This window comes from Anarhichas minor, unplaced genomic scaffold (assembly GCF_050575085.1).
Source record: "Anarhichas minor isolate MPS153535 unplaced genomic scaffold, ASM5057508v1 ptg000060l, whole genome shotgun sequence".
NCBI classification, from domain to species: Eukaryota; Metazoa; Chordata; class Actinopteri; order Perciformes; family Anarhichadidae; genus Anarhichas; species Anarhichas minor.
In genome coordinates this window covers 701,653-717,500 of record NW_027466506.1, presented here as the reverse complement: position 1 = coordinate 717,500, position 15,848 = coordinate 701,653, and the positions used below count along the sequence as shown (strand labels likewise).

The 15,848-nt window shown below is 42.5% G+C and overlaps 1 protein-coding gene across 3 annotated transcripts in view; it reads right to left on the bottom strand.

The window, feature by feature from the left end:
• vrk2 (VRK serine/threonine kinase 2) overlaps positions 1–15,848 on the bottom strand; it is a 29,253-nt gene that overhangs the window by 4,539 nt on the left and 8,866 nt on the right. For all 3 annotated transcript variants that reach the window (XM_076077531.1, XM_076077530.1, XM_076077532.1), the window contains exons 6-10: positions 12,080–12,188; positions 11,795–11,887; positions 10,759–10,891; positions 1,306–1,426; positions 988–1,046 (exon numbers count right to left, since the gene is read on the bottom strand). In XM_076077531.1, the coding sequence (XP_075933646.1) occupies positions 988–1,046; positions 1,306–1,426; positions 10,759–10,891; positions 11,795–11,887; positions 12,080–12,188 (515 nt within the window). The remainder of the gene's footprint in view (positions 1–987; positions 1,047–1,305; positions 1,427–10,758; positions 10,892–11,794; positions 11,888–12,079; positions 12,189–15,848) is intronic.

Here is a 15,848-nt window from a genome sequence, read left to right as displayed (position 1 = left end):
CCTCTCCTTATAAAGAGGTGAGATAAAAACACGCCCAACTTTGAAAGGCGTGTCAGTGAGACGGCTGTTAAATCTGGTGCAAAGTTATTTGCTTGAGGTAACCGAGGGGGGGGTGTTTTATTCTGGTGGAACGCTTCGGCAGAATGATGATTTGATCTTCATGTGGTCTGGAGCTCATTCATCTCAGTAACCAGCCCCACTGGGCCACGTCGTGTTGGCCAATCAAACACATCCCAACCTGGATTACTATGATATGAACGAGCTCGTTCTCACGGTTGTCAAGATGGAGCATAAAGTGATTGTTGAGTGGACCCCCACCCACACGGCCCCTCTGTTTGGGCTGAACTGGTGTCATGTGTGAATGGGAGCAGGGGTCCATATTCAGGGACGTCTCACCTCAGGACCTCGCAACAGTTCAGGGAAACACAGCCGTGTGGAGAGCAGTGACCAGCACGCAAAGGCTTCCGTCCGGCTGACTAAAGACTCCGTCACGTGGAGCGAGCGAACCAATCACAAGACTCCGCTGATGATGTATTTGAATATAATAGTGCTATAACAGATCATGAAAGAATTCATGTTAATCAATCAGTCCAGAGTTGAGTTTCATCAACAGCAGAAGAACTTCACCTTCTACAATCATTTGACCCTTCGGTGAGGATGATTGTATTTGTGTTGTTGTCCCTTGACTGACTCTCAGATGGTAGATCATTCCAAAAGAAGAGTTGGTAGAACATGGGAAATCTATTTTTTTCATTCTTATATCTGGAGAACGTACCTGCATACAGGAATAATGAACAGCTGCTACCCATAAGCCCCGTGCATGTCACCCACTAACTGAATCAGTCTTGCTCTGCCCTTTACTATGGATCTCACTTAGAAGAGCAGAAGATTCGACTCAGAGATTCTCCCCTCCACGGCTCCTCGTCGTATTTCCAAATTCACAGTTTAGCGTAAGAAGTGTAAATGAGGTCCCGGGGCCCGGCTCACCTGTGCTGGCTCCTCTCACTGACAGATGCTGGACTGAGTCTGGCAGATTATCCATCAGCCTGAGAAGAGCAAGAGGAGGTCAGGGGTGGGAAGAACAAGCTGAATCCAGGTCAAAGCAAACACTGTCCTACAGGGTGTTCATTCAAATAACAACAGCCAGTCCATTCATGTGTTGGAGTTATTAGCATTAGAGTATTGTAACAACGTTCATTGCAATACAAAATTACAAAGAACTCCTGCAACTGGCTACCACCAGGCCTTGGGCATCAACTTCTATATAGTTCTTCTATCGGGGGGTCCGTTACAGTCACTACCTACCTGTCCTTGGCCTCCTGGACCTGAATTGGGTTCTTCAGAATTTGATCCCAAGGCAGAGACCCACATAACCAGTGAAGAAGACAAAAACCCAAAATCTGGAGGTCGCCACGTCTAGATGGAGCTATAAAGAGACAAAAGGATACGATGGTCAGAAAATAATATCTAGTCTGCGACCAGTGATGTTCTGTTCTCTGACGCCATCAAAGATTGTAGAAGCTTTCAAATGTGTTGGTCAAAGCTCAGCATTTAGTTTTTTTGAGATGAAAAGAATAGTTCCCCAGAGACGGGAGGAAAATAAAAAGCAGCAGTACTCGTATCACAAAGAGTCACTAGTTGGTCTTTACAGCAGATCTTTCTCCAGAGGAAGGTTGGACTAAAGTTACGTTTGCAGAAATGGTAAGATGAAGCAGATTTCTGTTTAAAATAAATGATGAACCGTGTGGTCAAGGATTCACCTTGTTTGGCCAAACAAGATGGACTCTGATAGGCTTAGAGAAGACCGTGTGTTTGTATGGATTCAGCTGAGACATCATGACAGTGAGATGTAGCGGGATGATTATGATGAGCACACCTCGCTAAGACAGAAAGCACCCTGGAGCACTATAACGGACCCTGTCAGCTATTTCTTCATACAGCGGATTGTTTTGTGAAACCAGATGGCCTTGCAAGATCCAAACAAAAAAATAAATATTTCTCTCTTGCCATTATAGACACTGACTGGTCGTAAAACATAGTGATGATGAGCATGTCACAGAAATCCACAATAGTGTACTTCTGACCCCTTTCTTTCTTGTGATACACACTGACAGTCTGCTCTCACGGTCACTACCAGAAACCATTTCAATGTTTAAACGTGAGAGATACAGATTGACTTCTATCAATAAGCAGGACTTCAGCCATGCTGTAGCCGGTCTGTGAACACTTTAGCTTTGGTCGTTAGTAAGCACACTAGATTTTGGCCGGATGATAGTGAAGTCACCACATTTCTCACAGTTCATCCTGGATGTTTGCACCACATTTCATGACAATCCATCAAATAGCTGCGAGACATTTCAATTTTTAGTCGCTATTAACCTCATTGTTATGGCAAAATTTAATAATGAATTCAAAAGTAATGTATTGCGCACTTTTATTTTAAAGTACTGCTATATGAACAACAGGTCAATAACATTTGGTTTAAACACTTTAAACACATCTGGTTGTTGTTAGCAGCAGTATTCTCTTTACACAGCAGCAGTTATAACAGTTATGATTCTGATCATAGATATTCAGCCGATGTTCATAACTTTATCTTCATGTGTGTAAGAGATGACATTTAAATATACACCTTGAAAACTGTAAACCTATCTACGTCATGTTTTTTACCTTTTTTTTGTTTGATAAATTCTCAGTAGCGATAACTAAATGATGCTTGTTATACAAATTACAAACAAAACACTTTAAAAACTCTAAAAATAATTTAAATTAATCATTTATTTTTTGCTATTTGTTTGCATAGAGGGTGCAAAGAAGCTGTACATGGAGGGACTTAGGACCCAGGGGAATGTAGGTGAAGGAAGAGACGCCACACAAACAGCTGTTCACCGCTTGTCATGATCCTGTAACGAGACGATCACGCGCGCGCGTGCACGTGTGTGTGTGTGTGTGAGAGAGAGAGACAGGAGGGACCGACGGTGACGGAGTGAAGGGGGGTTCCGGACCGGGCGTGTCACCCGGGGGGCGGCAGCAAACACAGAGACACAAACACAGCTGTTCACCGCTCGCTGCCCAGTTCTTGTGCTTAATAAAAAAAATTTAAAACTGCGTTAACGCGCGATAATATAATTGTCGGCGTTAATTAATTAATTAACTTGCCCAGCACTAGAACAAAGCTGTATGAAGTCTTCTGTGTCTCCAAAGAGCTGGAGTCTGATGAATGAACGAGAGGCGGCAGTAGCTCGGTCCGTGGCTTGGGAACTGGAGGGTTGTCGTAGTCCCTGCAAGGATCAAGTTGGTAGTGTGGACTGGTAGCTGGAGAGTTGCCAGCTGGCCTCCTGGGCACTGCCATTAAACCCTTGAGCAAGACACCAGAACCCATCCCATCCCAATACTAGGATGGGTCAGATGCAGAGGCACAGTTGTACTGTGTGCTGTGCTGTACAATGTCTGACAACAAAGTTGATTCACATTTTTGACATGAAATATTTGACTTGAGTCGGTGTTGGTTGGGCAGGGAGTACCCAGACCTCGTAGCTCCTCATCTCTGCTCACAGCTAGCTGCCCAGGGCTACGTTAGCCATTACTAGCATAACACACCTGCAGCTCTCTCCAGACTAGGGCTGGGTATCGTTAGGATTTTATCCATACTAGTACCGTTATCGATACTCTTATCGGTTCTTTTTGATTATTTTGTGAGAAAAAAAAGACAATTAATTAAAAACATTGCTTTATTATTCATATGTAAACAAATAGTCTTTCTTGAACGCCAACAGCAGAAATGTTGAAATAACTCACTATTGTAGACTTTACGATTTCAATGGCAACAACAAATGTAAATTTGAGAACATTCCTGCAGGGAGGAGTACATTATTATTATTATATAAAGGTATATCTGGAGTTGAGAGCCTTGGTCGTTTTCCTACAGTAAAGAAACTGTTATTGTTACGGTGTGTTGTCTGGAGTGGTCGTGGGACTAGCAGCTTCAAAATATGAACATGTGTGCAGCTTGATGCTCTGCTTGTTCTGCTGTTTCCTCTCTTACTTGTGAGGGTTTTATTGTGTTTGAGACAACCAGAGTTCTCAGCATCTACTGGACTCAAATGTGTTCTTCTCTCTGATCATGATGCGAGTCTCAGACTGTACTGAGCCGGAGTCACACAGAGACAGAGATGTTTGAGACGCTGCTTTGTTGAGATCTGTAACTTGTAAAGTACCGATAGCAGAACCATTAACTCCGGACCTTATCGATACTCCGGGTGTTTACTATCGTCTTATCGGTTCCTGTTTAGAACCGGGTATCGGGGGGCCTCCCTGGTGAAGACGATGCCAGGTGTTGTCGAGGCAGAAGAATTCATGGAATAAAACAGACAATATCTTTGTTCTTTGAATTCCTTTAATGTTTGTTTTGTTATCCACAATTTGGTTCATGTCACTGTTTCGGCTGTTGTTTCTTGCTATGTGGTACGTAAGTAAAGCAGTGACAAAGTCTTCTTTCATCTCAAATTAATTTAAGAGCTTTGAAGAACCACTGACACCTACGTATTTAATCATGAAGAGCACTGTAATCAGCTGTCTGCAAAGGCTTTCCACAAATAATAACCCAAAATAATTTCAGGGATTTGATCAGGAGGGCAGGTATAACAGAATGTAATATTAGGGAAGTAATGAAGACATGATGTCCCCTGTACTGAGACTTCTGAAGGAACAGGTCTAGAGTGTGTCTGCGTCTTATTATGAGCGTGTGATTGCAGGGGTCTACATTAATGCGTGCGGTCTATCAATACTTGTCGACCAACTCCATCCAGAGGGGTCGAGCCCGGGGACTTTTAGCAGCTCAATACTGTAACGGCTGCCACACGTCTCCGGAGAAATTACCTATCGACTGGCTCCATCAGAGGGGAGAAATGTCCTCCCTGAGCCACGGCCGGCATTGATCCTCCACAGCCAATAGGCTGCTCTAAAGAACAAGCATGGTCACTGCCACACACAACCACATTACATGGAATGAGTGGGAGGTAATCTGATTACACAGTAAGAAATGTGTATTATAAGTCATTCAAATTTCTTAGATTTGTTTATCCTGGTCTTCAGAGCTGGGTCTTCAGCATGGGGACAGACTATCAAGACACAGGGAGGAAATCACTTCAAGGAAATAAATGATGCAAGGTGTGCCTGAACAAAAACCTACACCGGGGTTTAGCAGGGAACACTAAACTGCTCGGACCCAGCGGGGGGGCTCGACAATCAATGAGGAAGATGAGAAGAGCAGAGGATGGGCCTTTGAGAGGAGCCATGTTGGCTGCCATCACAAACCTCACAGCGACTCAACGGTGAGGGTATAAAACCATGTGGGGCTTCAAAGATTCATTTTTCATTAATATGGGTTAGTGATGTGTCATTTCTACTTGTAGAGGTAGGATACAACACAAGTCACTGTATCATCAACTGTTGCTGTGTTAATGTGAACTCTTAACACAACACTGATAAAGACCGTGAGTTGTTTCTTTCATAAACATTCAACGGGCAGATAAAGGTGAACTCTGCTTTAGTTGATTACAATACGTTTCAGTCTGGCAGACACTTCTGTCCACTTCCTTATTGACATTTAGGACCTAATGCCAAAATCAGACTAAATCATTCCAACCAACAGTCTCTGTTCAAAATGATTTTAGACTTTAGACTGAACACTTTTTGGTCGTATCCCGTGTAGTGTGCAACAGAAGACTTCAACGAAGTTTCATTAACTGACCAATAAGTCAACGCAAAACAGGGAAAACCATGGAAGTATTTCACTGAGCCTGTAACAATTTGAAGGTCATCTTCAGTCCAGCAGCATCACACCAAGAAGACTCTGCCACCCTGTACACATGAACACTACTGGTGTCAAACAGAAGGCTCCCTCACCGCCAAGTGAATGGTGACTCTTGTCCTATCACGCCAGGTGTCAACGGTCAACTGTACGCTCCAAGATCGGACCTTTCTCTCATCGGGATCCGATCAGCCAGACCACATGCTGAAGCGGCCTGGCTCGCATTGAGTTTGGATCTCAGTGAGTTGTGGACAGCATGAAGGCACAATACAATCTATCAAACATAGGTCTCCTCCACCCCCCCACACGGGAGGGCAAAACAACTATTGGATCCTCGTTCACAGCAAGCACAGCACAGAAATGTCAGCAGTAGAACTAGACTTTCTGACCTGATAGGGATGCACACATAGAGGTAAGAACAGCACCAAGTGTCATCTGTTAGGTCCAAATACGACACTTCCACCATCTGTTGCACTGCACCTCAGCAGCTCTGATGATAACAGTCTGTTGGCCCTTGTGGGTGTAAAGCACGTATGAAGTCAGCGTTACAGTGCGACTTCCTATTGTAAAAGATTGCACAGTACTCCATCGCTGCTCAGAGCCCGTTATAGGAGAATGAAGATGAAAAATACATGTGATACTGACGGCGGGGGGGACTCCCAGAGCGCCGTAATAGATTAACAATTAAAAAGATCAACGGCTACATTAAGCGGCGCTGCCCTCTGTGCGTGCTCTGGGCTGTTATCAAAGCTCAGAAAAGTGTTCTGTGCGTCTGCTCTTCTGTATTTAATGCCCTCGTATGAGGAATGACACAGGACAGCAGAGATGTGCATTCACATGCACACTGAACCAGCCCTCCAAGGATGCTTGAAAAACTCACACATGCACGACAGATAAACACGCTCTGCTCACGCTGTAGACAGGAAGGTGAGGCGCGCTGGTGTTGTTGTTAATTATCTCCTATTGTTATTCAGTGTCACACTCTTAACCCTTCTGCTTCGCAGTCTTGTCGTTTGGAGGCGGTCTTCTGTCCGCTGGACGCCCACCGAATGGTGCTAATTACACCGCTTAGCCGGAGGTTCAGAGGCCTGCGCTAGCCCAACCTCACCATGGCAACCTGTCAACATCTTTGCTGGATCGCTGGCACCGGGTCGGAGAGGAGCAGATGAGGAGTCTGGTCATAATCTCCATGCACGCGTATGACAATATCCAGAAAGATACATATTTGAACCCTTTTCTTCTTTCTCACAATGAGTTCACTCAGTCAGGCTTGCAGCACTCTTGTAGCTCAAATCAAACACTTTCTATGACACCTGTGTCTATAATGCATAATAGATATTCTTACGATGTGTTATAACCTGCTTATAGCACTGTATAATTATAGCTAGAACAATCTTCACACATGAATCCTTTTATAATGACTTTAAGTATTATAATACTCCATAATTGCTGGTCATTCAGTGACATTTAATTTTTTTTGCAAGTATCATGGTGTATTATAATCTATTATAATATAATAAACGATCATAATGTTTTTATAATGCATTACAATGTGATTATAAGCTAGGTGGTCATTGTTTGCTTTAAATAAATAAATCTCTTTTACCAAAGGTTGTAAAATAATGTTTTACTTCACGCAAACAACGACCACTTAAGAGTGACTTATGATCACGCTGTAATGCATTATGAAAAATATTAGAATGTGTTACATTTATGGGAATTATGATACACTCTGATGCAGTCAGTGAGTGACCAGCAATTATGAAGCATTATGATACTTGAACTTATAAGTCCTTACAAGATGCGTTTTTTAATGCATTATGAATATTTAGAAGTGCTTATGACTATAACTATGGCAGAGTACAATGCATTCTTAGTATGTTTATATAGCATGACAGACACACTGATGAATCCTGACTTGTACGCTGTGTTCTTCCATGTAGAGTAGCAGAAACATGCACTCTCTCCCACTCTTTCAAAATCATATTCAAATTGACATGACTTCCATTTGATAGTTGCTGCTGACGGGACATTTTCTGCCCGTCTTTTACTCATCGATCCGCGCTGATAGAAACACCACCGCGGCGATTAGGCAGTCTGAGCCGAAGCTAACTCACAATATCGAACCGGAGGGTACGGCGGAGAGCTCGTGGAGGTTATCTGTGGCTCAAGTCTCCCTTTCCACCAGACATCAGAGCCCTTAATTAATGGGTGGATGAATACACGATGCAGGTTATGACTCTGGCTAATTAGGGAATTGTTAAACAGAGATGGTGCCGGGGAATTCAGCAGGGGGGCCGCGGACGGACAATCGATTGGTCAATGAAGAGAGGGAGCATGTAGGCAATTTGCCAGTTAATGTGTTCCCAATATCAGCCGAGGGCGGCGGGGCGGAGAGACCAGACTGCTTCACATGTATTGACTAACACAGACTGCAAAGGACAGAGTGGTCCGGATCCGGACCCAGACGCTTTCCTATCCGGACCCGGCCGTATAACTGATGGATAATTGAGAATTATACATTTTGGCGGAGCGCTTCTATTTGAACCTGCACAGCTTTTCTAGCCTTTACGGCACTCTGTCAGCAGTCCAGGAAATACACCGACTAATTACATGCATTGTAAATCATCTCACGTGACACTACTCAACCATTTGAATATCTGTATTCTGAAACGCATTGTGAGCCGAGTGAGATTTGCACACAGACACGGGAGAGATGGGGAGATAGAGAGCAGAGGGAGAAGTCAGTCAGAGAAGCAGTTTCACATGGCGTGCTCTAAAAAGAGAGAAGTGAACCACGAACACAGAGCTTTAACAGAGAATGGACGGACTCCTATTTGTTCATTCTTCCTGCTGGCGCCACTAAACCACTCTGTCTCATATGTTCAGATATCGTGGCCATTATTGAAAGCACCGATGTGAAACACCACAACCAGAACAAACATACCCACTCCAGTCTGAACTGAGGGCAAGATGTTGGGATGTGTAGAGATTGTTTATTATAAAGTTGACTGAGACAGTTAGGATATCGGTAGTGCCGATGTGCAACTCTCAACAGAGATGAGAAAGAAGCGAGACGGGTCGATGATGGAAGAAGCCAACGTGCACATAGAGTGTAACTTTAGCCAAAGCTAGCAAAATGGCAGCAATTTTGAAAATATTTTACACTGGAAGATCCGTCATCCTAGATGATAAAAGACAGTTCTTTGGCATTCATTTTCTGTATGCATTTGTTCATGTTTTACAAAGGGTTTAACCTGAATCCATTATATCACATCCATACAGGGTTAGTAGTCTACGGCGGTTTCAAATAATAAAATAATTAATAATTATATATTTATTCATTTATTCACTTTTTACACTGGTATTGGATCGGTACTCGGTATCAGCCCATGCACAAGTTCAGGTTTCGAATCGGTATCAGGAAAGAGGAAATGGTAAGAAAACATCAAGAAGTACTACCTGAGCCTTCCACTTTGCACTTATTGTATTCGTACTAGTTTGATGCACTTATTGTATTCATACTAGTTTGATGCACTTATTGTATTCGTACTAGTTTGTTGCACTTATTGTATTCATACTAGTTTGTTGCACTTATTGTATTCATACTAGTTTGATGCACTTATTGTATTCATACTAGTTTGATGCACTTATTGTATTCATACTAGTTTGATGCACTTATTGTATTAATACTAGTTTGTTGCACTTATTGTATTCATACTAGTTTGATGCACTTATTGTATTCATACTAGTTTGTTGCACTTATTGTATTCGTACTAGTTTGTTGCACTTATTGTATTCATACTAGTTTGTTGCACTTATTGTATTCGTACTAGTTTGTTGCACTTATTGTATTCGTACTAGTTTGTTGCACTTATTGTATTAATACTAGTTTGTTGCACTTATTGTATTAATACTAGTTTGATGCACTTATTGTATTCGTACTAGTTTGTTGCACTTATTGTATTCGTACTAGTTTGTTGCACTTATTGTATTCATACTAGTTTGTTGCACTTATTGTATTCATACTAGTTTGTTGCACTTATTGTATTCGTACTAGTTTGTTGCACTTATTGTATTCGTACTAGTTTGTTGCACTTATTGTATTCGTACTAGTTTGATGCAGTTATTGTATTCATACTAGTTTGATGCACTTATTGTATTCATACTAGTTTGATGCACTTATTGTATTAATACTAGTTTGTTGCACTTATTGTGTTAATACTAGTTTGTTGCACTTAGTGTTAATACTAGTTTGTTGCACTTATTGTATTCATACTAGTTTGTTTCAATTATTGTATTCATACTAGTTTGTTGCACTTATTGTATTAATACTAGTTTGTTGCACTTATTGTATTAATACTAGTTTGTTGCACTTATTGTATTTATATTAGTTTGTTTCTGTACGTTTGCTCTGGTTTATGCTCTTAGATGCTTGTTTAAAGGAGATGCACTTATGACTTCTGGTGACTAGTTGTTCTCTTGAATACCTATGTTGAATACACTTATTGTAAGTCGCTTTGGATAAAAGCATCTGCTAAATGACTGTAATGTAATCTAATGTAATGTAACATCTTTAGTTTTAAGATGGACTTGAAAAACCTCCCTCTAGACTCTTACTGTACGTAAATCACACGTGCTTTCAATCACCCAACTCCCGCTCTTGTCCTGGTTGGTTTTGTACATTTATAAATGAGCTGCCTGTGTTCAACACGTTGTAAAATATGATGACAGCTTCAGTCGAAAAACCTCAATAGAAGCTTTGAATGTAAAAAATAAATGAAAGAAAGTTGACATTAGCATTAACTTAAAAGTCACAGAGCGTCCTTATCTTCTGTAACGTGAAATATGTCTGTACCGGACAGAAGGTGTCGTATACCAGCTAACAGCTTACCTGAGTGTTGTGTATGTGAGCAGTTTCTCTGCTCATGAATTGGAAGGCTTACCAACTCCTCTGTGGGCATCGAGGCTGGTGTATTCGATGGTTCCATTGTGACCCTTCTTGGGGTTCTCCTTGTATTCTTTGTGGACTCCATCAGGACAGTATCTGTAGGACAGCCCATAGTCTGCTAGATAGACCTACAGGACACACACACACATTACAAAGTGATTCAACAGCATAGCCCGTGATTGCATTTTATACATAAAGTGTGTATTCTGTAGAATGGAGCAGACCTCACAACACCTGGTCATTTTAGTCTCAGGACTACTTTTCAAGGAACTAAAAGTTTCTTCAGCCCATTGTTGCCTTTCCATAGACGCCTAAAGACCCGGAGACTGACGAGGGCTGCTGGGGGTCAAAAGGTGAACAAACTCTGCAGCCTGCAGTTCAGTGTTTCATCTAAAAATCTCAAATAAAAATAAACCCTTGTTTTGTGTCACTGCAACGTAATTTACTGCTGTGTAGTATTTACTGATGCACGTTGGATGTAATAAATGAAATGCAGAGCAGAGAATCACCTGTTGAGTGTTTGATGCTTATGTATTTGTGCTTTAGAAAAGATTTTGTTTCCTCTCATTTACAGCTCCGTGCTGTCTCCCCTCTGGTCTACCGCTCGCACCATCTCTCTCTCTTTTTCTTCTCAGTCCTTTTTTAAATGAGTCAGAAAGTTGAACATAAAACCTAACTTCACTTTTACTTGTTATTAATCAAAGAGGAATATTCTCCCCTCGTCCTAAAATGGTCGTAAAATGAAACTGCAGTACTTTCTTTTTTTAAGAAGTAATCAATACAGTTGAAGCAGCGGCACTGTGTGTTTGACCAATCAGCGACGGTCATCCCTGCAAACCTCATCCAGAAAGTTCCTGTACATTCACAAAGTACTATCCCCCTGACCAGAGCCTTTTTGGGGGGGTGAAATGTCCCTGGAACTGAATTTAGACACTGCGGATGAAGCGCGTTGAGTTCCTCGTTCCTGCGGCTGAAAAAGATGCTTCTTATGCACACAAAAGATAATAAGCGCAGCTCTCTTGTGGACTGACCTGTTCAGGGTCTCTGCAACCAAGCATGAGGTTGGCAGCTTTAATGTCAGCATGGACATACTCATTCTCATGAATGTACTCCAGTACATCCACCTGGCACAGGCAGAAAACAGAGGATACACACACAAGAGGAATGACAATCGTGATGAGGAGATTGTAATGATTTAGAAGTCAACGTCAGAGGTTTGTTCTGTTCAACTCATGGTTAAAGAGGGGTCATTATCAGACCAGATCCAGCTTCTTCATACAACAATCAATGAACATAGAACATGAAGATGATCTCACCAGTCCTCGACCGAGTTGGAGAACGGTGGTCTTCTTCAGTCGACCGCCGCTGCGCTCACAGATTTTCTGAAGGTCACTGCCCAGTCGGTCCATGGTCATGAAGCGATACCTGAGAGGACGAGTAAGACATCAGAGGTCCACATCTTTTTCTTTTCCTAGTTCTGAATAACATCTCAGCTCCTAATTCCTGATATATAGACGTCTCTTTGGTTTGAGAATATTGTCAAAAGAAGAACAAGGTTTGAATCAGACATTTAGCACCCTTTATTTACCAAGCCTTACCGAAGTACCAAGGCTTACCAATGTACCAAGTCTTATCACGGTACCAAGTCTTATCACTGTACCAAGCCTTACCAATATACCAAGTCTTATCACTGTGCCAAATCTTACAGAGGTACCAAGGCTTACCAATGTACCAAGTCTTATCACTGTACAAAGTCTTTCCGAGGTACCAAGCCTTACCAAGTACCAAGTCTTACCGAGGTACCGAGCCTTACCATGTACCAAGGCTTACCAAGTCTTACCGAGGTACCAAGGCTTACCGAGGTACCAAGGCTTACCAACTATCAAGTCTTACCGGGGTACCAATGCTTACCAATGTACCAAGTCTTACCAATGTATCAAGTCTTACCGAGGTGCCAAGTCTTTCCGAGGTACCAAGCCTTACCAAGTACCAAGTCTTACCGAGGTACCGAGCCTTACCATGTACCAAGGCTTACCAAGTCTTACCGAGGTACCAAGGCTTACCGAGGTACCAAGGCTTACCAACTATCAAGTCTTACCGGGGTACCAATGCTTACCAATGTACCAAGTCTTACCAATGTATCAAGTCTTACCGAGGTGCCAAGTCTTGCAGAGGTACCAAGTCTTGCCGAGGTACCAAGTCTTACCGAGGTACCAAGCCTTACCATGTACAAAGTCTTACCGAGGTACCAAGTCTTACCGAGGTACCAAGCCTTACCATGTATCAAGTCTTACCGAGGTACCAAGGCATACCAATGTACCAAGTCTTACCGAGGTACCAAGTCTTACCGAGGTACCAAGTCTTACCGAGGTACCAAGCCTTACCATGTATCAAGTCTTACTGAGGTACCAAGGCTTACCAATGTACCAAGTCTTACCAATGTACCAAGTCTTATCAATGTACCAAGTCTTATCAATGTACCAAGTCTTATCAATGTACCAAGTCTTATCAATGTACCAAGTCTTACCGAGTTACCAAGTCTTACCGAGATACCAAGGCTTACCAATGTACCAAGTCTTACCAAGGTACCAAGTCTTACCAAGGTACCAAGTCTGTAACCAAGTGGACCTGACGGGGTGAAACTATTGGGTCCGCCGGGCCGGTAATGAGGTGCACGGCCCTGATTAGGTGAAAAGATGCACCTGCTGGCAAATCGCGTCCTTTGTCTTTCTCTCCGCCGTCACGAGCGGCTGTGCTGAATCTGCTCTCTGTCTCCGCCGCCACAAGCAGGGGTGCCGAGTCCAACTACTTTCTCTCCCACAACAAGCGGAGACGTAGCGTGAGATGATTCGGCAGAATAATAAAATCACTTTCTTTGGGTTACGCGAGGAGACGTTGAGGTGGGAAGATGGGGAACCAGCGGGTGGTCAGATTCGGCAGGTGACAAACTCATGTGAGATGGGAGCATAAGTTGCGTAAGTTGCGTCGGTAGCGCAGTGTCTGGGAGGCATCAGTTACGGAGGGGACAGCGTGTGTTTGGGGGATGGCTGATTCAGGTATATATATTTTTATGTATTTCATGTGCTGGGGAAATTCGGTACAATTAAGGAATATGTAATGTTGTATTTGTGTTATTTTAGAGCTTCCTGAGCAGTGCACCCAATGGTAGCTGGGGGGGGGGGGGAATCCAAGTGGGGGTGGCTGGGTTGCTGAGCAGGTGGGTTGAAGTATAATCTTTTGGGTTCGTTTTCTGTTTATTGGCAGTTATTTGTGATTACTTGTTTTCGTTTTCATTTATTTTCTAGTTAGTGGGACGCTGCCTTGGTCTTTTGTTTTGTTTCTTTAAATTGTTTGTGATGCCGATCTTAGCGCATGGTCTGTGAACTCCTCCTGCCCGCTAAACCAGCTGTCACTGGTTACTCCACCTAGTTTTGTACCAATAAAGTATTTATATTTTCATAACACTGCTTCCTGTGTGTACGTGCCTTTACGGTGTTTTGAACTGGGTGTCTGTGGTAACGGGGTGCTACATTACGGAGGTACCAAGCCTTACCATGTATCAAGTCTTACCAATGTACCAAGTCTTACCGAGGTACCAAGGCTTACCAATGTACTAAGTCTTACCAATGTACCAAGTCTTACCAATGTACCAAGTCTTACCAATGTACCAAGCCTTACCGAGGTACCAAGGCCTACCAATATACCAAGTTTTATCAAGGTAAAGAAATAAAAAAGGGTAAAAGGATGATTTTGAATGCAAAAATCAAAAAAGGCTATCCATTTGTGCCAATTCTTGCAAACCATTTTTTTAACATAGAGGGAGAGCAAACAGCAAAATGTGATCCCAGTCTGTGTGTGAGAGGGGATTCAGCTGTGTAAGCAGAATTAAGACAGACTGGAGGTCATCTCTGAAAGCAGAAATGATGGACGAGCTGACGCTGGTGTCACTTGAGGAACCCACAGCCAAAGATCAGCTCAAAGGTCCAGAAAGGAGAACTGATGTACAAGCGACCAGTGACTTTCTGATTTCAAGTGTCCCATGGAGCAGGGGTTCTTAACCTTTTTGACCTCGGGGCCCAACTTTTCAAGTACAAAGTGTCCCGGGGCCCATTCAAATATTAACACTATTAGTTTAACTAATTGATCTCACTCTTGGTTTGATTTGTATTCAATAACTATATTGTTACCTGTTCAACTCCACCCCTATTTTGGAGCAAAACCGCCTAAAATGACATACCCAAATTAAAATGGCTGTAGCTTCTGAACCACTCTGACTATATGCATCAAAAGTGTCAGAAAACCTGTAGGTCATACAGAAACAGAGCAGTGGGCCTTTGGAGTCAGTAAAAATTGAAGATTTTTGTCCGCATAAAATAAAAAAGTATCTTTCAGTATAAATAACTGCCTGTGGCTGTATCTGTACAGGTAAAGGACAGCATAGGGCTGTAACTACACTATCAGTGAACAACTGCCTCAAATTTGAAGAAGATTGGACAAAGTATGACCATTCTACAGTGTTTCTTCCATGAAGAGATCCAGGCGGAGCTCTAAAAGGATATTTGGAGACCCAAATGGACACATGGTAACCAAATGATATTCTGACACACTAAAGGTGTTTCTCCCTTTATATTTTGATATTATGGTATTTTCCTTTTATTTTTAGCCTTTGCAAATTGCAAAAACTATGTATATATGGTCGAAGACGTGGTGTGTGAGTAGCGGACTTGCTGTGCGTAATAGCTGCGACCGAGCGCACGATCGAGCATGCGGGTAGCTCAGTTACGCAAGGATATACGTTGGTTGACGGCTTATAGAAGAGGAAGATAAGGTTTGTACTATAAGTACTAGCGTTTTCTGAAGCCACTAGCTCCATGGTAACATCCGCTAGCACATTGTCGGGTCTGTAATGTGTCTTTTTCAGTCGAAATGCTGCAAGATCCGACTTGCAGCGGTTATGGTGACTTTGGACAGTGTGTGTTTGGGCTCCTTTTGTGAAAAATCCATAAGAAATTAAAGAAAATCGATGATTTCTTTGCAAAGATGAGGATTTTGGGCATGCTGGGATACCAAACACGGCCATGTTTT